The 21,591-nt window shown below is 31.9% G+C and overlaps 6 protein-coding genes across 9 annotated transcripts; 3 read left to right on the forward strand and 3 right to left on the reverse strand.

Moving 5' to 3' along the window:
• Positions 1–20: 20 nt before the first annotated feature.
• On the reverse strand, positions 21–2,170 carry LOC143342223 (5'-deoxynucleotidase HDDC2). The gene is made up of 4 exons (XM_076765887.1): positions 1,856–2,170; positions 1,198–1,322; positions 939–1,107; positions 21–859 (listed from the first exon to the last, which is right to left on the reverse strand). Exons 1-4 carry the CDS (start codon positions 1,904–1,906, stop codon positions 629–631), a joined length of 576 nt encoding a protein of 191 aa, XP_076622002.1. The 5' UTR covers positions 1,907–2,170; the 3' UTR covers positions 21–628.
• Positions 2,171–3,253: 1,083 nt separating this feature from the next.
• LOC143342220 (V-type proton ATPase catalytic subunit A) lies at positions 3,254–8,050 on the forward strand. The gene is made up of 12 exons (XM_076765883.1): positions 3,254–3,395; positions 4,325–4,440; positions 4,514–4,626; positions 4,730–5,095; positions 5,189–5,245; positions 5,356–5,450; positions 5,530–5,801; positions 5,909–6,092; positions 6,211–6,328; positions 6,411–6,691; positions 6,768–6,957; positions 7,039–8,050. Exons 2-12 carry the CDS (start codon positions 4,359–4,361, stop codon positions 7,129–7,131), a joined length of 1,851 nt encoding a protein of 616 aa, XP_076621998.1. The 5' UTR covers positions 3,254–3,395; positions 4,325–4,358; the 3' UTR covers positions 7,132–8,050.
• LOC143342222 (upstream stimulatory factor 1) lies at positions 7,111–10,809 on the reverse strand. Of its 2 annotated transcripts, none has more exons than XM_076765885.1 (5): positions 10,673–10,809; positions 10,397–10,467; positions 9,824–10,104; positions 9,555–9,722; positions 7,111–9,476 (listed from the first exon to the last, which is right to left on the reverse strand). In XM_076765885.1, the coding sequence occupies exons 1-5, from the start codon at positions 10,711–10,713 to the stop codon at positions 9,255–9,257; spliced, it is 783 nt and encodes a 260-aa protein (XP_076622000.1). In that variant the 5' UTR covers positions 10,714–10,809; the 3' UTR covers positions 7,111–9,254. The 2 variants fall into 2 exon arrangements, with proteins under 2 accessions (XP_076622000.1, XP_076622001.1); XM_076765886.1 differs by having other exon boundaries at positions 10,541–10,800.
• Positions 10,810–11,375: 566 nt separating this feature from the next.
• LOC143341941 (ubiquitin domain-containing protein UBFD1) lies at positions 11,376–14,495 on the forward strand. 2 transcript variants are annotated; one of them, XR_013079699.1, is made up of 6 exons: positions 11,376–11,580; positions 12,075–12,446; positions 12,541–12,731; positions 12,810–12,998; positions 13,082–13,292; positions 13,750–14,495. XR_013079699.1 is itself a non-coding variant. In XM_076765361.1 (5 exons), the coding sequence occupies exons 1-5, from the start codon at positions 11,568–11,570 to the stop codon at positions 13,190–13,192; spliced, it is 876 nt and encodes a 291-aa protein (XP_076621476.1). In that variant the 5' UTR covers positions 11,376–11,567; the 3' UTR covers positions 13,193–13,743. The 2 variants fall into 2 exon arrangements, 1 of the variants encoding a protein (XP_076621476.1); XM_076765361.1 differs by lacking the exon at positions 13,750–14,495 and having other exon boundaries at positions 13,082–13,743.
• Positions 14,496–15,227: 732 nt separating this feature from the next.
• Positions 15,228–17,947, forward strand: LOC143341922 (uncharacterized). Its single transcript, XM_076765331.1, has 3 exons — positions 15,228–15,716; positions 15,798–16,963; positions 17,054–17,947. The coding sequence occupies exons 2-3, from the start codon at positions 16,208–16,210 to the stop codon at positions 17,267–17,269; spliced, it is 972 nt and encodes a 323-aa protein (XP_076621446.1). The 5' UTR covers positions 15,228–15,716; positions 15,798–16,207; the 3' UTR covers positions 17,270–17,947.
• Positions 17,948–18,081: 134 nt separating this feature from the next.
• On the reverse strand, positions 18,082–21,547 carry Wbp2 (WW domain binding protein 2). 2 transcript variants are annotated; one of them, XM_076765333.1, is made up of 6 exons: positions 21,391–21,547; positions 20,761–21,095; positions 20,406–20,558; positions 20,074–20,271; positions 18,573–18,658; positions 18,082–18,470 (listed from the first exon to the last, which is right to left on the reverse strand). In XM_076765333.1, the coding sequence occupies exons 1-6, from the start codon at positions 21,444–21,446 to the stop codon at positions 18,423–18,425; spliced, it is 876 nt and encodes a 291-aa protein (XP_076621448.1). In that variant the 5' UTR covers positions 21,447–21,547; the 3' UTR covers positions 18,082–18,422. The 2 variants fall into 2 exon arrangements, with proteins under 2 accessions (XP_076621448.1, XP_076621447.1); XM_076765332.1 differs by lacking the exons at positions 18,082–18,470; positions 18,573–18,658 and having other exon boundaries at positions 19,476–20,271.
• Positions 21,548–21,591: the final 44 nt, after the last annotated feature.

Consider the following 21,591-nt stretch of genomic DNA (forward strand, 5'->3'; position numbering starts at 1 on the left):
TGTAGAAATAATATACCAAATTTTCTAGAAATCTTTTATTGCGGTTTTTACTTATATTTGACAAATCATTACCAAAAGACATCTTTTAAACGAAAATAAGTTACTTATTTTCAGCATAAAACTTAAAACTAATACAATAATACCTCATTTTTTGTTGAAATCTTAAAATTAAAAGTACAGCTTCCATGTTTATCCTTCTATAGCAACAAAATATATTTATTTCAAATACTACTACTACAAAATAAAACAACAAAATTAGCAATCATTCTTACTTTACTAAACGAAAATGAAATTGTATTTTTCTTGTTACCTAATACTGTAAATCAAACTGTAATTCTCAAATATGATTATAGCTATATTTCAAGACATACCACTTTTACAGAAAATAGGGGAAAATATCCTAAGGTGTAAAACATTATTTTCTACCATTCCTTATAGTTCTGGGACTATCAGAATAATAATCAAATATTGAGTATTTGGATAAGTAAAAAATCTAGATCATATTCCCTGCCCTAATATATAATGGCTTATATATATAATGTTTGTTAAATGTAATGAATTAAATGTATAAAAACTGAGGGAAATAAAAAATTTTTATACGCAACTTTTGTTTTAGAGACCTCGCTTGTTATTTTGAAGTAGATAAACTACGACATAGAGCTTCTCTTTTTGAAGTAATTTCAGATACTATTTTATTAATGAAAGGATGTCCGATTTTTCCATGACATGCTACAAAAAATTCCTCCAACACACCGGGAATATTGTCTCTTTTCTCATACTCGTATGCTTGCATAATCGCGTCTAACCTATCCAGATCTTTCACATATTTTGCTTCTGCAGATTCTTGTTTCTCATATTCCTACGAATAAAAATACGTATCAATGGAAAATATATTTATACATATACATGTGTGTATAGCATATATTAGTAATGCTTACACGAAACATTTCCAATATCATAGGTCCTTTATCACCTAGAAGTTTACAAATCTCCTCCATAGCTTCATCTTCTAACCTGTGTTTCACATCAGGTGGAATACCACAATAAGGTGTTATATCTCCCACGATGCACTCAGCTAAGTCATGTATTAAAGTCATCTGCATAATTCTACAATTAGCAAAGAATAATTTATTCGATTAATAAAGCTTCGACAATGACAAATTATATGCAAACAACATTAATAATACCATTTCATACTTGACTTTGTCTAAATTTTCTTTGTTATCTACTAAGAAAGACAGCATGGCCATCCTGTACATGTGACCAGCAACTGTTTCCGGATCAGAAATTTTCTTGTGCACCCATCCTGTCCTCTTCATGTGCTAATATCAAAAATATATACTCAAGATTAAAATAAATTTTATAACTGCTCTAGGTACAAGTTATAGTTCAAAATAATCATTCCTGTATACTATATATATATGTATATATGTATATACATATATTTGTTTTATCGTATGTAAACTTTAATATTTATATTTTTAATATTTTTATTTCATTTGTTCCCTATTCAGTTTTGACAACGCTTTGACATCTGTCATTCAAAATAGTATTTTACATACTTTTGTTTCAAGCTCTATGCACTTTTAAATGAACTAACATTTAACCAGATAAACGTTACTATACAATGATCGATTATTCTATTTCTCATAAATGTCAAGAATTATTTAAAAATCATTACATAAGAAATATGCTATATACGGTATAGTAACAAATTTTATCTACATTATTATCTACACAAAATCATATTGATCGAAGTTGATTGGGAATGCCAAATGAAATGTTTGACACAGACATATGAATATCGTACGTCTGCCCACGTCCAGTGAAACCACAAGTTCGTAATAGAATTTACCTTTAATCGTCCAATCAACTCCATGAATTCTTGCAAATTGTTTAAATCCATGGTATTTGAAAGTGAATAGCTTCTTTTTGATGAAGTTAAGGTCTACGATGAAACGCACTGATCGATTGAACTTCGCGGGTAATTACCAAACTGCGACAAAGCTTTAACGTTAGAATAGTGTCGTGCCTCAAAATAGCCGACATGCACACGATCCTGCACTCGAGATTCGATTGGTAGCTTCGGCTTCCAAGCTAAGAGATATATACGCGCCTACATTGTTACCACGTACACGGACACGTGCGTCTACAAAGAAATAGGTTACGTAACTGTTCGCGTAGGAAATTAGTTTCGATTTATAGTTACCTAGATGGCGCGTTTACACCGAACAATTTCGTGGGTAGGGGAATGGACAGTGCTTCTCATATTGGCCACTTAAAAATATCTACGTTGATTTTTAATAATTAGAAAAAGTCTGAAAAAAAATAATTTGACTTAAGAAAATAAATGTCATACTGGCAAGAAATTTTTCCTAAGCTTCTCCCATAGTTTAACAGTTTAAGGTCATACGATGAACTTATTGAAAATAGAAATAAATTTTGCTTATATTCTACATTAATAATATAACGTATCATACGCTTAATATTGTCCCTATTAAAAAAATGCAGATTGCTTAAACGACTTTTAATTAAAACTAAATTTATATAGAAATTTGTATAGTTTCATGGACTGTAAATACTTCCGTCTGTTGAGGCATCGATAATTCTATTTTTACTCATTTTTGAAAGAGGAAGTGCTCGACAAGGAAACGACGAAAATATATATATATATATATATTCGTTATTTTCCTTGTTGTGTGTGTGTGTATTTTATTGTAATTATAGCAATTCAGTTTAACCGTACCTTGGTGGCTGCTCTAATTTTAACTAGCTCTCATCAGGACTGTTCAAAAACGAATATGAACACAATTTGTAATTGCCGCATATATTGTATGGATAATCAATTTATCGTTAACGTTGTTGCCTACGTAAAATTTATTTCAACTTTTTGAAGCCAGTCCATATCTAATTTTAAACTCGATGCTTTTGTAAATATAAATCAAATTTCTTCTACTAAAGAACACAGGTGTATTCGTCTCTTTTGTTTTGTGTTAAATGAAATGATCAGTTTTCTTTGTTGGATTTGTTTCCAAGTCACATTACAATGTTGTATCTTCTACATTACTCTATTGTATTGATTAGTGTTACTTACTTATAAGCTATAAGTTTATAATATGTACAAAATTAATTTTCGATGAAAGATTTTGCTATTTAAAGAGATTTGACTCTATTGGACAAACTATGAAACCTTTACTACCCTCTGGTAGTGAATTTAAAAATCATTGTTACAATTTCGTCTACTTGTAAATCGGCCCTTAATTTTACGAGGACTAGCAATTGAAAACTAGCACGTCGTTCAGTCAGCTGACCTGTCTTGTGATAGCAGTCAGGCTCGACTGTGAAACTTAACTCGCTGTTGTAGGGTGGACTTGCTTCGATACTTTGTACATCTCGTAAGTATTTCTACTGTCATTTATTTCATTGATTATGGATCGCTAAGCACTCCTTAATTTACCATATAACCAGTACGATTAAAATAATTTCGCAATGCATAGATGGTGCTTGAAATTTTTACGAAAAGGCTATCGCGTACTGTATCGATCGCATGAGTTTGAATGCGCCATCGCTTTTCGGTCAACGATATGAATTTACACGTTTTATTCGTTTAGCAATGCACAGAATCGCAATTTTCGAACAAAATCCTGCAAATAGCAAATTAAGCTGTTCCGTACTGACGATCGATTACCAAATATTTCATTTGGAATCGATGTTCTGGTAGCCCAGCAGACGTCTCGCGGGCTTAAAGAGGGCTACGCCTACTTTTTAAATGAACTGCTCACGTGAATTTTATGATGAATGAATGCATCACTTGACACTGAATTTATCAGCGAAATTTACTCGCGGTATTTGTAAGAACACTGTATTTGATTATATTATATGAAATCGTTGCTTTTATTTTTGTAATTGCTTCGTTATATTTCATGTCAACGCGAAGTGTTCAATTCGTTTTGATTGTATGTCAATGTGAAGTAGCTCCAGTTCGATCTCATGATCAAACATTATGCATTAACACGAGATTTGGTATTTTTACGACCGGAGTTAATGCTAATATTTATGGCTTAATGATTTGGATGGATGTTTTGTCTAAGTTTAGCAATTTACCAACGTTTTTACAGTTTGCATCTTCAGGGCTAAGGGGCTCTGAACATAATATGTTAATAAATTTGTCTGTACAAAAGTCTACATTTTTGTGAAATTAATTGACAGTACTGACCTTGTACTAATAAATTGCATTAGTTTCTTATAAGAACACTCAACAAAAGAGTATTAATTTAATTTCTTACTATAGTTGGACATACTTTATTGTGTTACTTGCTTTCAGCTATCGTGTGGTTTTAATTGAATAACCATTCACAATGACGAACCACGGGATGCCAAGAATTGCTAATGAAGAAAGGGAATCCATATTTGGCTATGTGTATGCCGTATCTGGTCCTGGTTAGTGGACAATATAATTTCTATGGTCAGCTTCGTGTTTTTCATCTTCCTTACATTGTTAATTTTCTTGTAGTTGTCACTGCTCAGAAAATGTCTGGATCAGCTATGTATGAGCTGGTTAGAGTAGGATATTATGAACTGGTGGGAGAAATTATTCGTCTGGAAGGTGATATGGCCACCATTCAGGTATGTCAAATTTGTTGTAAATATTCACATAATGTTCATATTATCATGTTGTAATAATCATATGTGTTTTAACAATACCGTGTGTTAATTTGTTGTTACATAGGTATATGAAGAAACTAATGGTGTAACTGTAGGTGATCCTGTGCTACGTACTGGTAAACCATTATCCGTAGAATTAGGACCTGGCATTCTTGGGAGTATTTTTGATGGTATTCAACGGCCTTTAAAGGACATTAACGAACTTACCAGTTCCATTTACATTCCGAAGGGTATCAATGTGCCAGCATTATCAAGAACCACATCTTGGGAATTTAATCCAACGAATATAAAAAATGGCAGTCACATCACCGGTGGAGATCTATTCGGTGTAGTTTATGAGAATACATTAGTGAAGCATAGAATGATTTTACCTCCAAAAAGCAAGGGAACTGTGACTTATGTAGCCCCTGCTGGAGACTATAAAGTTACAGTAAGCTATATGTTTTCACAATTCCAAATAATATTGTATCAAGTCTTTTAATACAATTGATAGTGTACCTTTATGTTTTCGTATGTTTTATAGGATGTTGTACTAGAAACTGAGTTCGATGGCGAAACGCAGAAGTATTGTATGCTTCAGGTAAATCAATCATTGTTACTTCGTATAAGTATAATAATTATTGATCCTTAAATTTTGCTGACAAGTATAGTTTGTACGATCGTACTAATATAAATAATAATGGCATGCAGGTATGGCCAGTACGTCAGCCTCGTCCAGTTACTGAAAAATTGCCGGCTAATCATCCTTTGCTCACTGGCCAAAGAGTCTTAGACTCGCTCTTCCCGTAAGAATTTAGTTCATTGTTTTGTATTATGGTTGCTGATTGGAGACATGGCTGCTTAGACTATTTATTAAAATCGTAGATGCGTTCAAGGTGGAACAACTGCAATCCCAGGTGCTTTCGGTTGCGGTAAAACTGTAATTTCACAAGCTTTGTCCAAGTATTCGAATTCCGATGTCATTATTTATGTCGGTTGCGGAGAACGTGGAAACGAAATGTCCGAAGTATTGCGTGATTTCCCTGAACTGACTGTAGAAATTGACGGTGTTACGGAGTCTATCATGAAGCGTACTGCTTTGGTCGCCAATACATCAAACATGCCTGTAGCTGCTCGTGAGGCATCAATCTACACTGGTACGTGAACAATCGTCAAGTAAATAAAAAGGGTAGCGTAAACTCTCTTTCATTCTTAACAGTTCTTTGGATGAAGATGTTAATGTATTTGTTACTTTACTCTTTAGGTATCACTCTGTCAGAATATTTTAGAGATATGGGTTACAACGTTTCGATGATGGCAGATTCGACATCTCGTTGGGCCGAGGCTCTTCGTGAAATCTCTGGCCGATTGGCTGAAATGCCTGCAGATTCCGGTTATCCCGCTTATCTTGGAGCTCGTTTAGCTAGCTTCTACGAACGTGCAGGAAGGTAATGTTAATTTGTATTATATAAGATGATTCTAGAAACTGGGACAAACTTTCGACTTATCTTTTTCATTAATTCTGGCAATCAAATACGTTACTAATGTTAAGTATGTTGCTTTCAGAGTGAGATGCTTAGGTAATCCTGACCGCGAAGGTTCCGTCAGTATTGTAGGTGCTGTATCACCACCAGGTGGTGATTTCTCTGATCCTGTTACGAGTGCTACTCTTGGTATCGTGCAGGTATTGATGCAACATCAATTTCTTCTACATCCCTTCAAAAGTATGGACTTTGAAATTTTCTTTCATTTATCTGTTTCCTTAGGTGTTTTGGGGTCTTGATAAGAAACTTGCACAGCGCAAACACTTCCCATCTATTAACTGGCTTATATCGTACAGTAAATATCTGCGAGCTTTAGACGACTTCTATGATAAGAACTTCCAAGAATTCGTCCCTCTGAGAACAAAAGTAAAAGAGATTCTGCAAGAAGAGGAGGACTTGTCTGAGATTGTACAATTAGTTGGTAAAGCTTCTCTAGCCGAGACGGATAAGATTACTTTGGAGGTCGCAAAACTTTTGAAAGATGACTTCCTACAACAGAACAGGTTACGATCATTATTTATTGAGTACTAACAAACACGCTGATCGTCCCATATGCATGTATACCTTAATTCTTTGCAGTTATTCGTCGTACGATCGTTTCTGTCCATTCTACAAAACTGTAGGAATGTTACGAAACATGATTGCTTTCTATGATATGGCGAGACATGCGGTGGAGTCTACAGCACAATCTGACAATAAAATAACGTGGAACGTTATTAGAGATAGCATGGGTAACATTCTGTACCAATTGAGTTCCATGAAATTCAAGGTAAATATTATTGTCAAAATATAGTGTTGTAACATATTTAAAATTGAAGAGCAAAATTTATTTAACTTTTATTTATTTTAGGACCCGGTGAAAGACGGCGAAGCAAAAATCAGAGCTGACTTTGATCAATTGCACGAAGATATCCAACAGGCATTTAGAAATCTAGAAGATTAATTATCAAATGCAATCGTACGAATATAATTCCTCCACGTAAACGTTCAGGAATCTTATGCTGGTCGTTTAAGGATGTCCTGGATCTGTTGGAGAGAAGTATATAATAGGCATTCATAATCACGTATCGCACATAAAGCTGTTATACATTAACTTCAATACTTGAAAAAACAAAAAAAAAAAAAAAAAAAAAAGAAAAACATAATTGTACATAAAGAGTTACAAATATAAAATTTACTATAACTGTACATGTATTAACTAACATTTAACAGAAAATAATGCGTGACTGTTGAAACAATAAAATAGGACGTCCTTAAATGTGTTTCCAGCTGCTAAAAATATACATTAACTGCTATAAATTACTTCCGAACCTTGAAATGAAATTCTATGTAATTAGTTTAAATTGTCCGGAGAAATAATCAAGTTTCCGGTTATTTTGTCTGTTCCAAGTCAAAATAACTATTACTCGAAACTTTCGAATCGAAAGGTCTTCAGTAGAGGAACGTTTGTATGTATGTAAAAGAATAAAAGTATCGTAAGAAGCTTTCCATTCATCCTAACGCGTTGTTTCACCGAAGCATAAACCAATATAGTTAACGACGCGCTGTTATTTTTGTTGTGGTATGGGATGATATGATAGCTTTTTACCAAGTACGAAACTTCAATTAAAGAGTATTAAATATTGTATTATGTAAACGCGTTAAACGACGAATGCAGACGTTACATAAAAATAGATGAAGAAAATTATATAGAAAGTTTACAAAAAAAAGTGTCAAAATGTTAAACTGTTAAGGTGCAGGGTCTTTTATCGTTAAAAGAAAGTACAGAAAACGATGCATCGCAAACAGTGTTCCGCTAACTTCGACATTTCCATTGTATCATATGTAAAAAAAACGAATAAAGACTATGCATTAAAAAAAAATCATAACTATACTTTATTCGGGATTGTCGATAGAATAAAATTAACGAATTTCGTTAAATTTCATTTTAATAATAATAATATTATTATATAACAATAACTTCGCGGTATATACATTAACGATATATTACAAACCAGTTACTTAATTTTTCAATGACTCCGATGCGCTTTCATGGCGTGCAGAATCTCGAGTTGAAAAAAATATGTTTATTGCTATATGCATACGTATATGTATATGTACACACACGTGTATATATACATATATAAATATACATACACATCCATACGTGTACGATTAATCTATTTTACATTCTCAGTCCCTAGTTCATTTTCATGAAGTACCTACTCTACACTTGTGAAAACAGTATTAAAAATAAAAAATATTTAACGATCTTCTAATAATTCAGTCGTCATATTTCATATCGCAATTTCATCGATCATGTTACAACAAAATTTATCTCTTTTTGTTTAAATAAACATCGTTCGCGTAGTCTAAAATTTCATATTTCAAAAATTCCAAAACCAATGTTCAATATTCACAGCCTTGGCTCGTTCACGTACACGAGGTAATTCGATCCAATGCACATGCATATACAGAAATAAGATCATTTTCAGTAGGTCCTAATTAAGAGGAATAGTCGTAACTTTAATGATATCGACCTCACCCCTTTTTGACTGCTGTGATATTAAAATATAAAATTGCACTTAAAATATTTCGATAAATCGTACAAATGTAGCATCAAAAACGTAAACTTTGAAATTCTGTGATTGATCTTTTTCTAAGAAAAAGAAAAGATAAAAATTATTTACAATAGATAGTTCAAACTTATTACAAAAATTCTCTTTAATCGTATGAAACGATATTTTAATAAAATATACGTGCGCATAAAATCTGATTTTGCGTACACGATTAATTATTTTTTAGGCACAGAATAATTTATGCTACTCTTTCTTTGCATTATTAAAAAATTGATAGACGAAAATATACAATACAGATGCAATAGTTGGAAAATTCAGTTATGACCATACCATTAGGACCATGTTATACATATATACCTTGAAGAATGTAATTCCAATATGGCGAAATTTGATGTGGCTCGCATGAAAAAAAAATCATAAGAGTAAATACTTCGTCTGATCATTAAAAATCAGCTTATGTACTCTAATATTTACAAAAAGAAGCACTGTGTTGTAAACTAAGAATATTTTAAGGACTCAAATGAACAACATCAACATTAGTTCCTGTGGTGGATGTTATTTGTGTCCTGAGTTGAAGATTCTCACGTTTCAACTGTGTAATAAGTTGCTTTAAGGCAGTTATTTCTTGTCGTAGCTTTTCATTGTCCCGTAAACACTTACCCAACCCTTGATTAGCTGCTCGCAATTCTCCTATATATTCACAAGCTTTTGCCAAAATTCCTCCTTTACTCTGTATACAATACCAATAAATACAAGTTCTTATACATGTTTGTTTATAAAATTTTTATCGTGAACGTTAGTGTGGTACCTGCGTTTCATAATTTGCTTTGCCTTCGCCGCTGCTACCGCTTCCATTAGCAGTCGAAGTAGTATTGCATTCGGGAATAATTTTTCCCAACTTTGCAATCCAATTATTTATTTTGTCTCTTCGTCTGCGTTCAACTTCGTTATGAGTCGCCCTTCGCCTGTCATCCCTCTGAAACACACAATTAAATACACGTGTTATCTCAAATACAAATACAAATTTTAAAACAAGATACAAGATCATATAAAAATTATTTTAAAACTGATTTGTACCTTCTTCAATCCTGTAGTACAATTTCTTGGTGCTTCTATTTGTAAAGTGGTGGTTCTAGGAACAAGAGATCTAGAAGTTTGCGCAGTGGTGAAAACTTCGTTAGCATTTCCAATAACATAAAACTGGCCATTTAACGGGGATGTTAGGACCTGTACAGTATTATTTCCTGGCTGAGTAACGGGCAATTCTATTTCATTTCCACCTGTAGTGCCGTTTACTTGGACCACTCTATACGCAAGTGCTTCTTGATAGCGCATTCCATCTTCTCCGACAGTTTCTCCTATGAAAGATTTATAATTTCTATTAATACGCGTACATGATTACTCTAAATCAGACTGCACGAGTATATACCTCACACATGAGTAATGCTTCGCTTATCTTCTAATTCTGATTTGCTATCTACTTACTACAGAAGAGAATTTAATATATCATATCAACAAAATGCATAGCATAAACTTATTTTTTACTTTAAATACTTGTATCATTTACTTAATCCTACTAGCCGTAAGATTGTCGCATAAATTTTACGTTCATGAGGTATATACTAGTTTAAAACTTTTGATGGTATTTACCTTCGCAGTCGACGATTTCCGCTTCTTCGATAACAATTCCCGTGCCGCTGTCATCCTTCGCGTTAACAGTGCTGTAAAACAAGCGTAGGTACGTTGAAGAATGGATATGTAACGTATCTATAGAATTACGTCTATGCCTATTACTTCCACGACCGTTGTCCTAAGTCTTGTAAGTGCGCACTGTGCACTACGTGGTGACCTTGAGGAGACCTCGAGCGAAACAGGAGGGATAGGTGTTCGCATTATCAGCCAGTTGATATTTAACATAAACACTACCTGACATCCTGCTGTTCGAGGTGCTGCTCCAACATATCCATTTTTTTCTACCAAAAACGTTTGAATTTGTCAAAATTCACGTGAGCTGGTCACGGGACACGGCAACGAGGTCATGTGGTGCACAAGATGGCGATCTGAGATTACAGTGCCACCTCACGTCGTCCCAATACATGATTTTGTATTCGTATTCGTACCGATTACCGATACGATGCTCAACCAGCAATTAAATAATTATTTTACAGACAAATCACGAAAATTTTAAAGATTAGATACTTTTCAAGCTTGCGAAAAACACATAATACATCTCGTAGAAGATTGATAATGTAAAGCTGTTTCAATTGAAAATAAATTTCCTTCCTTTCCTTCTTATTCGTTATTATTCAATACCAATAAATGAACTTTCTACCCTATAAGCATTTGATGATCAAATTGTGCTACAGCATCGACTACAAAACCATATTAACAAAAAAACAAAGCCACTGAAAAATATATTCAGAACTATCAGGTGTATTCGAAATAAAATTATTCTATTCGACAGAATACTGTAGAAGCAATAGATTTTTTCCCGTACATTGTTTTCTATGAAAGATGAATGAGATATTATTCAAAATTTTATTTTTGCAGCAGAAAAATTTTATTGTTACGCTTATCAACCTCTAGCTTGTGTTCCGATTAGTACGTAACATGTTTCAAACGTTAAATTGAATATTTAAAACTCTCGAATCGCTTTAACGTACATTTAATTTATCTCGATTTGGATAAAAAAGGGATTCTTGCGTTGTTTCTAAAATATTTGAAAATTTGAAAGTCATTCCAAGGATCGCTGTAAATACGAATGGCAGAAATTACATGCATCTTGCAACAGTTTTGATTGGTCAACGAAATACAGTTCATCATGGAGTACGTGGGTACGTACACTAAATCTTGGCGATTTTTCATGCTTTTTAGTAACAATTGTCAACCAATAAATATTTTTCATCGTCGTTCGTTATGTCTGTTTTTAATTATTTCGAATATAATGAATATCTGTCACCCGAAGTAATCCTCTTTGTAAAATATTTTAACTATCAGTTGTATACGTTGAATTAATTTTATAAAAAAACAATCATCTATTTGAAAACTGTCTAGACATCTATTTCTGAATTACATTAAATAACGAGCATCAATCGACCTATATAAGTTTCATCTGTAAATCGTTGTTTTTTCTTAGACACGTATCACTTTGGTCATAACCTTGTCCAATTTATCTATAACATTTTTCCTTTTAAAACGTTCACAGATTTTCGCATATTAAATTTTTACTGCAACAATACAAAAGAATTATTACTTATTTGTAGAAAAGATTATTTTACATTTAGAAGCAGAATTACAAATATTCCAATAAGTACTTCATATTTTTCAGATGCTGCAAAGGGTGAAAGCAATGACAATTGTTCTAATGTAACCCCTTGTGCTGAATTAGTATCAAATACAAATTCTAACGAAAATTCATCTATAGAAATAAAAGACTCTGCGCCAAAGTGCGAAATTTTAGATGCACAGCCAAAAGATAATATTGCAACTAATTCGCAAGATCCACCCAGAGAGAATATAGACTTTAAAGTGATTTATAACAAGCAGCGAATTAACATAAATTTCCCGCTCGATGGGACTGTTGCAGAATTAAAAGCTCATCTACAAAACATCATATCTGTACCACAAGCCATGCAAAAAGTTATGATTAAAGGTTTAGCCAAAGATGAACAAACACTTAAAAGTTTGGGTGTTACAAAAGGTAATTTCACAGACAGAGAAAAATATTTCCCATTATCTTAATTACTCCTTTCAAATTGTTGTTGTTTCATATTTTATTGTATTGTATTTTTAAGGTGCCAAAGTCATGGTAGTAGGATCAAAGTTAGATGATGTATTAGCTGTGTCAATTCCAACAAAGCAAGATCTTTCGGATGAAGCTGCTTCCACAGCAGATAAAGAACCATGGTCTCAACAGAAAATGCATAGGAAAGTTTTAGATAAAGGTATTCCGGAAGATGTTATGCCTGGTTTAGTAGGTAGCAAGGTATGATTTTATATATCAATGATTAAATCGATTAATTAAAGTAATTAATCTAAACTAAATGGATTGAATTGAAATTAGGAGCCCCTACCCGAATTTCCATTATTTGGCATGTTAAACAAATCTGGTGGCAAAGTTAGATTAACATTTAAACTGGAACAAGATCAACTTTGGATAGGTACAAAAGAAAGAACCGATAAAGTACCTATGAATTCCATAAAAGGTGTACATAGTGAAGCTATACACGATCATCCAGAATATCATATTATGGTTTGTATTTATACGTATAATGTACGTATTTATTTTTATAACTTCCATAAATATTTTTATTTAAATGCCCTTATACATTACAGGCTATACAACTGGGCACAACAGAGGCTTCGAGATATTGGATATATTGGGTTCCTGCACAATACATATCGGCTATAAAAGATGCTATTCTTGGCAAGTGGTGCTACTTCTGATCAATCTCGCTGATGGAAATGCCTGTTTCTACGAAAGCAAAGTGTAATCAGGTGTAAGCATTGATACAAACACGACTGTGCTAGTCACACACTTTTAACAGTAAGTAATAACTTATTTTGCGTTGGATTATAACCGATGTGTCCTAATCAAAGTATTCTGTTAAGAAAATCTTTTAGATAAATAATGTTTAATCTTGTTGAAAATGATGACCGTCATTTTATAAAATCGGCATGTTCGCTTTCAAAAGCATACTTTTCGATTATAAAGTATTTGCACGATATTGTGATTTCTGAACTATCCAAATTTTTTATACATTGAGATAACACTATAATTATAATAATAATTTCATTGAATTATACCATGTAAAAGACTTGTAAATATAATAAGTTTTTTAACTCTTAAAAAATACATTTATGTTAAAAATATTCGTTATTTTATAAACAAAGTTATTGTTTAAATGAACAGATTAAAGAATTTTAACCCATTCTGTTTATTTAAATAGGAATGTGTAAACCTTTAAAATAAAAGTGAAATGTTTATAAAATTACATTTATAGGAGGAAGTGAAGAAAGAAGTTATGATGTTGCATTTACAATCTTTTCAAGTTCGTCGAGAAATAATTCAACTTTTTATCATATTTAACAATATTAAAGAATAAATTATAATAGTTCAGGTACGCGAGTAATGTTTTCAATTTTATTACAATATTAATAATTTAGATTTAATATCGAAACATCTCTCTTAAATATTATCACGATTCTATGTTGCTTAATCAAAAGATAAAATAGTATGAATTATAAGTATTGGTTAGATTCTAGTGAACTAGGCCACTATCAAGATATACATATGTATAGTCCGCATTTTCCGCGAAAGGAAAAAAAATTCATTACACGACATTGTTCGATAATAAAACAACGAATTTGTTGCCAAATTAAATGCATTCATATTGACGTTTGAGTTGTAACATTGACCTATAGAAAAAGAATAAATTGTCAGGGAAAAGAGCTGTCTCAGAATCAGAAATTTATTAAAATTCAAGTGGACTGTATCTCGACGAGCATAAACCAAATTAATATTGCATAACTTTAATATTATAACTGCTGTAAATTAGGTTTTATACTATGTAATGTATACAACTAAAATGAAATTAGGAAAAACGACAAATCAAATTTATCTACCGTAATGTCTACATGGAATTCATAACTGCAATTTGCACATTAAAAATCAATTTCAATGTCCGTTTAAATATGACTTGTACATCATGTTGTGTGATTTGATAAAATAAATAATTTTAAGACTTCATTATTGTATTGTGTTTCTTTTTTAACTGTATTTCCATGCAGCGATTACGCAGAAATTGCGGGTAGTGGTTTTGTGTCCGAGTTATTAATTACTGAAAACATTCGCGAAAAATCTAAGATTTGATTTATTTTTATTTCGTTTGAGTTTTTACGCAACTGGAGCCAGCTATAACTTTTTAGTATTTGTGCCTATTCCAAAAGTGAACAAGTTTCGATGATTTCAAGGTTACCTCTATTTTTCTTTTGTATGCACCAATGAGGCAACGAATGAATCCATTCTGTTGCATTTGATCCGAACTTTTACATTTCAACGTTTTTCCTATACGCCTTCGTTCGTGTTTGGTATTACTTTTACGAATAAAATATTTTTTAAAGTAAGACATTTATCGACATGAGTATCTTAATAGTTTTTTGAAAATATAGTTTTAAAGAATGAAAAAAATAGACGTGACCAAAGCCCTCCATCTTTGAAGTAGACACATGCATCATCCAGTATCATTTTAGTTTTACTAATAAAATTATTTCCTATCTTCTACTATTTAATTTCTCGATTAAATATCAACAAAATTTCGTTATACTCGATTTTCTTGATATTTTATGCTATTATAAATAAAGGATTGCCATTAGTAGTGGTTGAACACCTTGTACATTGTTATCTGTATCAAATTTATAAAACGGCATTGAGAAATATTTTATTTGTAAGTAAAGTATAACTCTATTTGAAACGCACGTACGCAAACCCAAGTACTATTTCATTTTTTTCTCTATTTAAATAAAATTATTTTATTTCTTAAGTTTTCGCGTTACATTTGAAATACTATCTTACTTGTATTTGCTTTATTGTTAAAAATAGCGTTTCACGAATTTGCTTTTTGTCCGTACAAACTATGCTACGCCTACGGCTTATACGTTAGCCCACATTTGTTCAGCACGTGAACAGGAAACTTCCTATTAGGGTATTAAATTACTTGGAGTCGAACGAACGGGCATCAGGCTCAGGCTTTCCGTTTGCTCCGTCGAAGAAAAATATAAAAAAGTTATTAGGAGGAAAAATAGTATTTTTGCACAAGTCGAAGAATGATAGTACATATTTGTTGTGCAATCTATGAAACCTTCACATTTCGATGAAGCATAAGTGATTCAAGGCTTGACTCGATATACGAGTATGTGCGTGCGTGTTCAAAGGTAGCTATAGTGAAACACACACAGCCAGGCGCTTCGGGTAGGTCGTTTTTGTCATTATTGATACCGTAATATGTACATCGGTATATGTAGTACAAGAAAGAAACATACGTTCGTTTAGCTATCACAAATACCGAGTATGCATCTAGACGACACACGATGAATATTTTTAAAGCTATTGAATATCTTTTTGCCGTACGAAGTCTATGCTCCAAATACGATCGTCAAATTGAGTAAAGTGTGTAAGAAGAGAAAAAGAAATACGTTTATTAGAACGATGTAAAGTTTATAAATTTTATAACGCGTATACTGGTAATGACAAGATCAATGTTATTCTCAAGCTGAAACATGAACGTGTTTTGGAGCTGTTTGAATAATAACCAGAAGTTAAATTAACAAATAGGAACAATAAAATGTTATTGAAACTGATTAAAACAATATTGATAAAAAAATTTTGAAATATTGGGTATCAAAAGTCATTTAAATTTGTTTTGATAGAGAAACTTTTCATGTTTATCGATACTATTAGTAATGGAAGAAAGTGATAATGCTTTAGAACAAATACAAGAAGCATTTTTAATATTAACTGAAAGCTTTTTGGAACAAGGTGCATCTCTGTCTGACCTAAAATCTGCCAGCGTACGAAATAATGGAAGACATACAAGGAGCTCCATTTTTCATTATATCTGTTCAAAGAAGGTTCTCCTTGCCTTTTTTATACCAATACTTTGCAGTATGCTTTTTAAATATGTGTACATTGATGTGATTAAAAGTATACGTGGTACAAGATGTTTAATACCAAATAATTATTTCATATGGGAATTTACAAGACCAATAGCAAATTGCAATTATTGTCGCGATATTACTACAGCTTTGATCTTACCAAATTTAACTAGAGAAGAATTCAAACAGTATGCCTATTCTTCTCAACCTATGGTGATAAAAAATGCTGCTGGCCATTGGCCAGCTTCAAAGGTATTTAGTTGGAAATTCTTCAGAGATTTGTACGAATCTATTGATGGTGCTTATGATTCGGTAGAAGAATGCCAATTTTTGCATTTCAAAAGTAATTTCACTAATTTACGCGATGTTTTTGCAATGAGCAAAGATAGAGCTATGCAACATAATGGAAAAGACCCATGGTATGTTGGTTGGAAAAACTGTCATCTTCAAATTTTGGATGTTATGAGAAAGTTTTACAGTCTACCTCATTTTTTGCCAGAAGATGCAGAAGTTCCATATACCAATTATGTTTTTTTGGGATACGAGGAAGGTGCTACTATGCATGTATGTACAAAAACAATAATGTATGATATTTGTAGTTACGGTTTTGTTCATGTATATTACAGTTTCATTATTTTTGTTACATACAAACAGCTGGACTACATCTCGCGACTCATGTGGCAAGGGCAAATTATAGGCGACAAAACGTGGACTGTTGCTCCAACTCCCGAATGCGATCATATTTGTACGCGTTTTAATTTCACTGTTCATGCTGGAGATATTGTTCTTTTAGATACAAGAATTTGGTATCATGGCACTTATGTTATGGATGGAAACATCAGTTTGACGGTCACCTCCGAGTATGGGTAGACTTTTATATGTATATTGTACAATTCTAGAGACTGCATAGATAGCATTCCATGCAGTTTAAAGTTTTTAGATCATAAAATCGAAAAACACAAAATGTCTTGCCTTACAAAATTATTGTATTATATTAACGTTCGATCGAACATATCAAGTTTATACTTACCAAATATTTAATATTACGAGATTTAAACTTTACTTTTATAAGGAATTCTTATCAGATACAATGGGCGCATTTTTAGCAAAAGTTATACATATATGTACCGATAATTAAATTCTAATATATGTATAGAATTATGAATTTTGTAACATTTTAGACTGTCCGTTTAATCAAATTGTTATGAACTATTAAATAGCATACAATTTTTAAATAAATATTAATTATTGCATGTGCCATTTTTGCCATAGAGAAGAACTAGTCAGAATAAAATTGTAAACTTTTTAAGCAAATATTACCACAAATGGAACGATTTGTGATTTAATATAGCTGATTATTATGCAATTGAAAATTATTTTTATATATTAATATATAAATATATATAATTGCTATTATATATATTGTATATATATACATATGCATTTAAATATACATGTTACGAGTTTCCATGGACTGAAATTCACTATTACACTTCCAATAGAAAAAATTACATATGTTTAAATATATTTTGTCAATATAAATTTTATATCAATTTTATGCGACATTGTTAATTGTTCATTTTATATTTAATTTTACTAATTATGTATGTATAAATATTGTGTACCTTCTATAATTCTAAATAAAATGTTTAAATATAGGTAACGCACTTCAGTATAAGTAATTTTTTTACATTCGTATGCAGTAACTTTATTTTATATATTCATTTAATTGCACAAAAAACAGTAGAATTTTTTATAGAATATTTATACAATCTACACAATAAGTATAAATACTTGCATATTTTGAAGCATAACAGTATAATATAGTGTAAATATTCAAAATTGTGAATATAGGAAAGATAGAAATATTGTTTCATTTAAATGCGCACATCGAAATGACATAGCAAAACCTAAAATGGAATGCATATACCTGTTACTATGCAGTATGTTACACATATAATACTATTCAGACAGCAACAGCGTTGATGTTAGCCCACTGTTTTCAGAAATCATTAATGTAATTTCACTGATCCTTTTTTTCCGTTGTTTGCTGGTAACTCGGTGGACTTTCCTAAACAATTACAGTCAGATAAAATTTATTTTCAACATTATAAATATTAGATTACAGTTCCTAGATAACAATTACAAATTATTTAATAAACATTATACATACATAGTATGCAGGAGGTGGGACATAGGCACACTGTGGTCTGCTTGGATCATAATATGCACTCTGAGCAGCTTCTGCTGCTTTTGCATCTGTAAAAGAGAAAAAATATAACACATAGACAAAACTAAGGAAATCAAATTTTAATTGAAAATATGTTTAAAGTTATTGTGAGTAACATACATATGTACATATTTGATGCAGCAAATTTTAAATGATCTGGCATTTTCTTGTCAGAAGAATTAATTTCAACGAATTAATTATTTTAATATTTTATGATTTTATTCTTTGTTTAAATTAGTTTTATCGGTATTCGATTAAATTGTAGTTATGCCAAATAATCTGTTTATGAAGTAGAATTATAAGATGAAATAATCTTAATATAAATTTGGAAATTATTATTCTGAAAATTTAATAAAATTATATAATCTTTCCAATTTTTACTGCTATTACCAGTAATAGTACTTTGTCATAGCATACTCTGATTGAGTCATTCATTGGTTACACTGAAAATATAATATATTTTTAATGCTAGTTTGTCAAAAAAGATATAAAATTAACGATTTTATGAACATTTTTTCTTCATATGAATCAATGAATGGATTAAATCTGATTAAAAACTCATAATAACACTTCACGTATTTTTGAACTATCTCTGACAACTATGAGATAATAACTGAGCATAGTGAAAGTCAACCTTACTTCAGGTCAGCCAAACCTGTTATGCAACAATATTGCACAATATTCAAAACCTTCCAGGTTGTCAGGTGAAGTAAAAAAAATATGGCATCATTATTTAATTTCTTTGTGAAATAGATTTTGATTATTTTTGTAACAAAATAACATTTTGAATTGGTAGGTTTAAATAAAAACAGCAAGTTATGTTTGACTAAATTTTAATAACATAGTATGTTTGTTGTATTATAATGATTATCATAATGCTAGTATGCTATTGAAACAACGAAAATATAATATTTTAGCTTATTAGGTAACAATAGTAGGTGATGTTTTTTGTATTATTCATGAATACATTTGATAAAAATAAAAGTATTTGAAAGTAATTCAGTATTCATTATGTAGTATATGTTATATTATTGGATGACTTTTATACACATATAGAGGAATATAGTAGAATAAATGTATTTGTATCCTTTTTTCTTTTCTCAAAATAATTTTGTGTGCGTTTTAAACATTTTAAACGAATGTACATTGTGCTTTCTCTATCACAATATCGCATAATCGATTAAAGGAATCGCGTTTAAAAATTTTCATTACTTCTAAATGTATTAAATTTCGTAATTTCATAGCACATATGTAAAATACGATATAAATGTGTATATTATCACAATTAAATGTAACTAATAAGTAGGTGGATACTGATTGTAAGGATTTTGTTGCGGATAATATCCGGGTTGAGCATAACTATTACTTTGAGGGTATTGAGAATATGGTGGTGGATTTTGTAGGTAATTATTATAAGTCGGTTGCCCATAGGTTGGATACGCACCTGCTTGGGACATTGGTTGACTATTATAATTTGGATTTGGCCATCCAGGTGCGCCGTTTTGTTGAGGTGGTGCCCACACGGGTTGTTGACCAGCGCCACCCCATGCACCTTGAGGGGGTGCATCGTTTGCGTATCCTTGATAAGGTGCATTTATACCAGGATATGGAGGTGGCATATCCGTCATAAATACACTGTTTGCTACATACATATATAAAAAAAATATAAAATAATGATGTATTACTAATTAAACAAGTGTCTATTATGAACAGCTAGTTAGCGAGAACAATTAATGCAGTATTATAAAAATGTTTGAAAAAAAATAGACAATTAACCTGGTGGCATATCTGGAAATACATTAGTAGGTGGTACCCAACCATAATACCCGGTTGTTGCAGCTTGATAAGCAGGTGGTGGTGCAGCATACCAGTTTGATGTTGGTGGTTGATAAGGTGGTGGGGCATCGGATGCAGGTCCATTACGTTGAGCTAGAAAGAAGTATATAAATTTCTATACAAAAATGAATTTCATGGAGTAACATTGTTAGCTCTTTGGCTGTAAATGTTAAGTCTCTTGTTTATAGTCTGTAGTCTAATAAAAGTAGACTCTGGTTTATAAAGCCAATAAATAAATAATAACAGAGTCAAGCGTGCTATTCTTTATAATTATGTAAAAATGTGATAGACTTACCCATTGATGCTGCTCTTAACATGGCCTGTCCAAACTCTATCGCACCACCGCTCTTAAACTGCAATTTGAATTTACATTCTCCGATCCAATTGCCATTTGGTTGAGCACGGCATTTGCCTTTGATGTAATTAGCTCCAAACATCGGTTGGTACACTTCAACTTCGTTCAGCGTCACAAATGGAAAACTAAACGATTGCATTTTGTCTTTCTGATCTTTAGAGTTAAAGATCATTCTGTGCGTCGTCAGGTACAATCGACCACGTTTGCTACCCATAAACTCCGGTTGTTCTTGTCCATGGAATTCCATCGTAACATTGTCGCAAAATAATAATATGCTAAAACAAACAGTTAAATAATCTGTTCGTTAGTACTGTAGCGATTGCATCAACAACTATGGAAAATATAAAATACGATAGTTTCGTATGTTGGTTATTAACACGATTTCGAAAATGTGAACATCTTTTGTAGTTTGTACGCGATATTACAATCAATGGAGGAAAAATGATCGAAACAATAAGGAAGTCGCCTTCGGAAGGCCACGATAGTAATTACGTTGCAGAAACGTCACAGACGACACATGCCAAATATCAGTGACAATTTCAAAACTAACAAACATGTTTCGTAACTTACCATTCACTGGCGTGTATAAGAACGCCGCCATTCGCGTGCGCCGTATTTAACGACATATTTTTTAACTTTTACTCTAATATCGCTCGAATTCGCAGGCAACAATCCTCTTTACTCGTCAGCTGATTCATAAGTGATAAGTATGACACGGTGCGCAAGCGCATACTTATCTCGATATAGTATGCGATACATCGATATATGTAG

This window comes from Colletes latitarsis, chromosome 5 (genome assembly GCF_051014445.1).
Source record: "Colletes latitarsis isolate SP2378_abdomen chromosome 5, iyColLati1, whole genome shotgun sequence".
In the NCBI taxonomy this organism is placed as follows: Eukaryota; Metazoa; Arthropoda; class Insecta; order Hymenoptera; family Colletidae; genus Colletes; species Colletes latitarsis.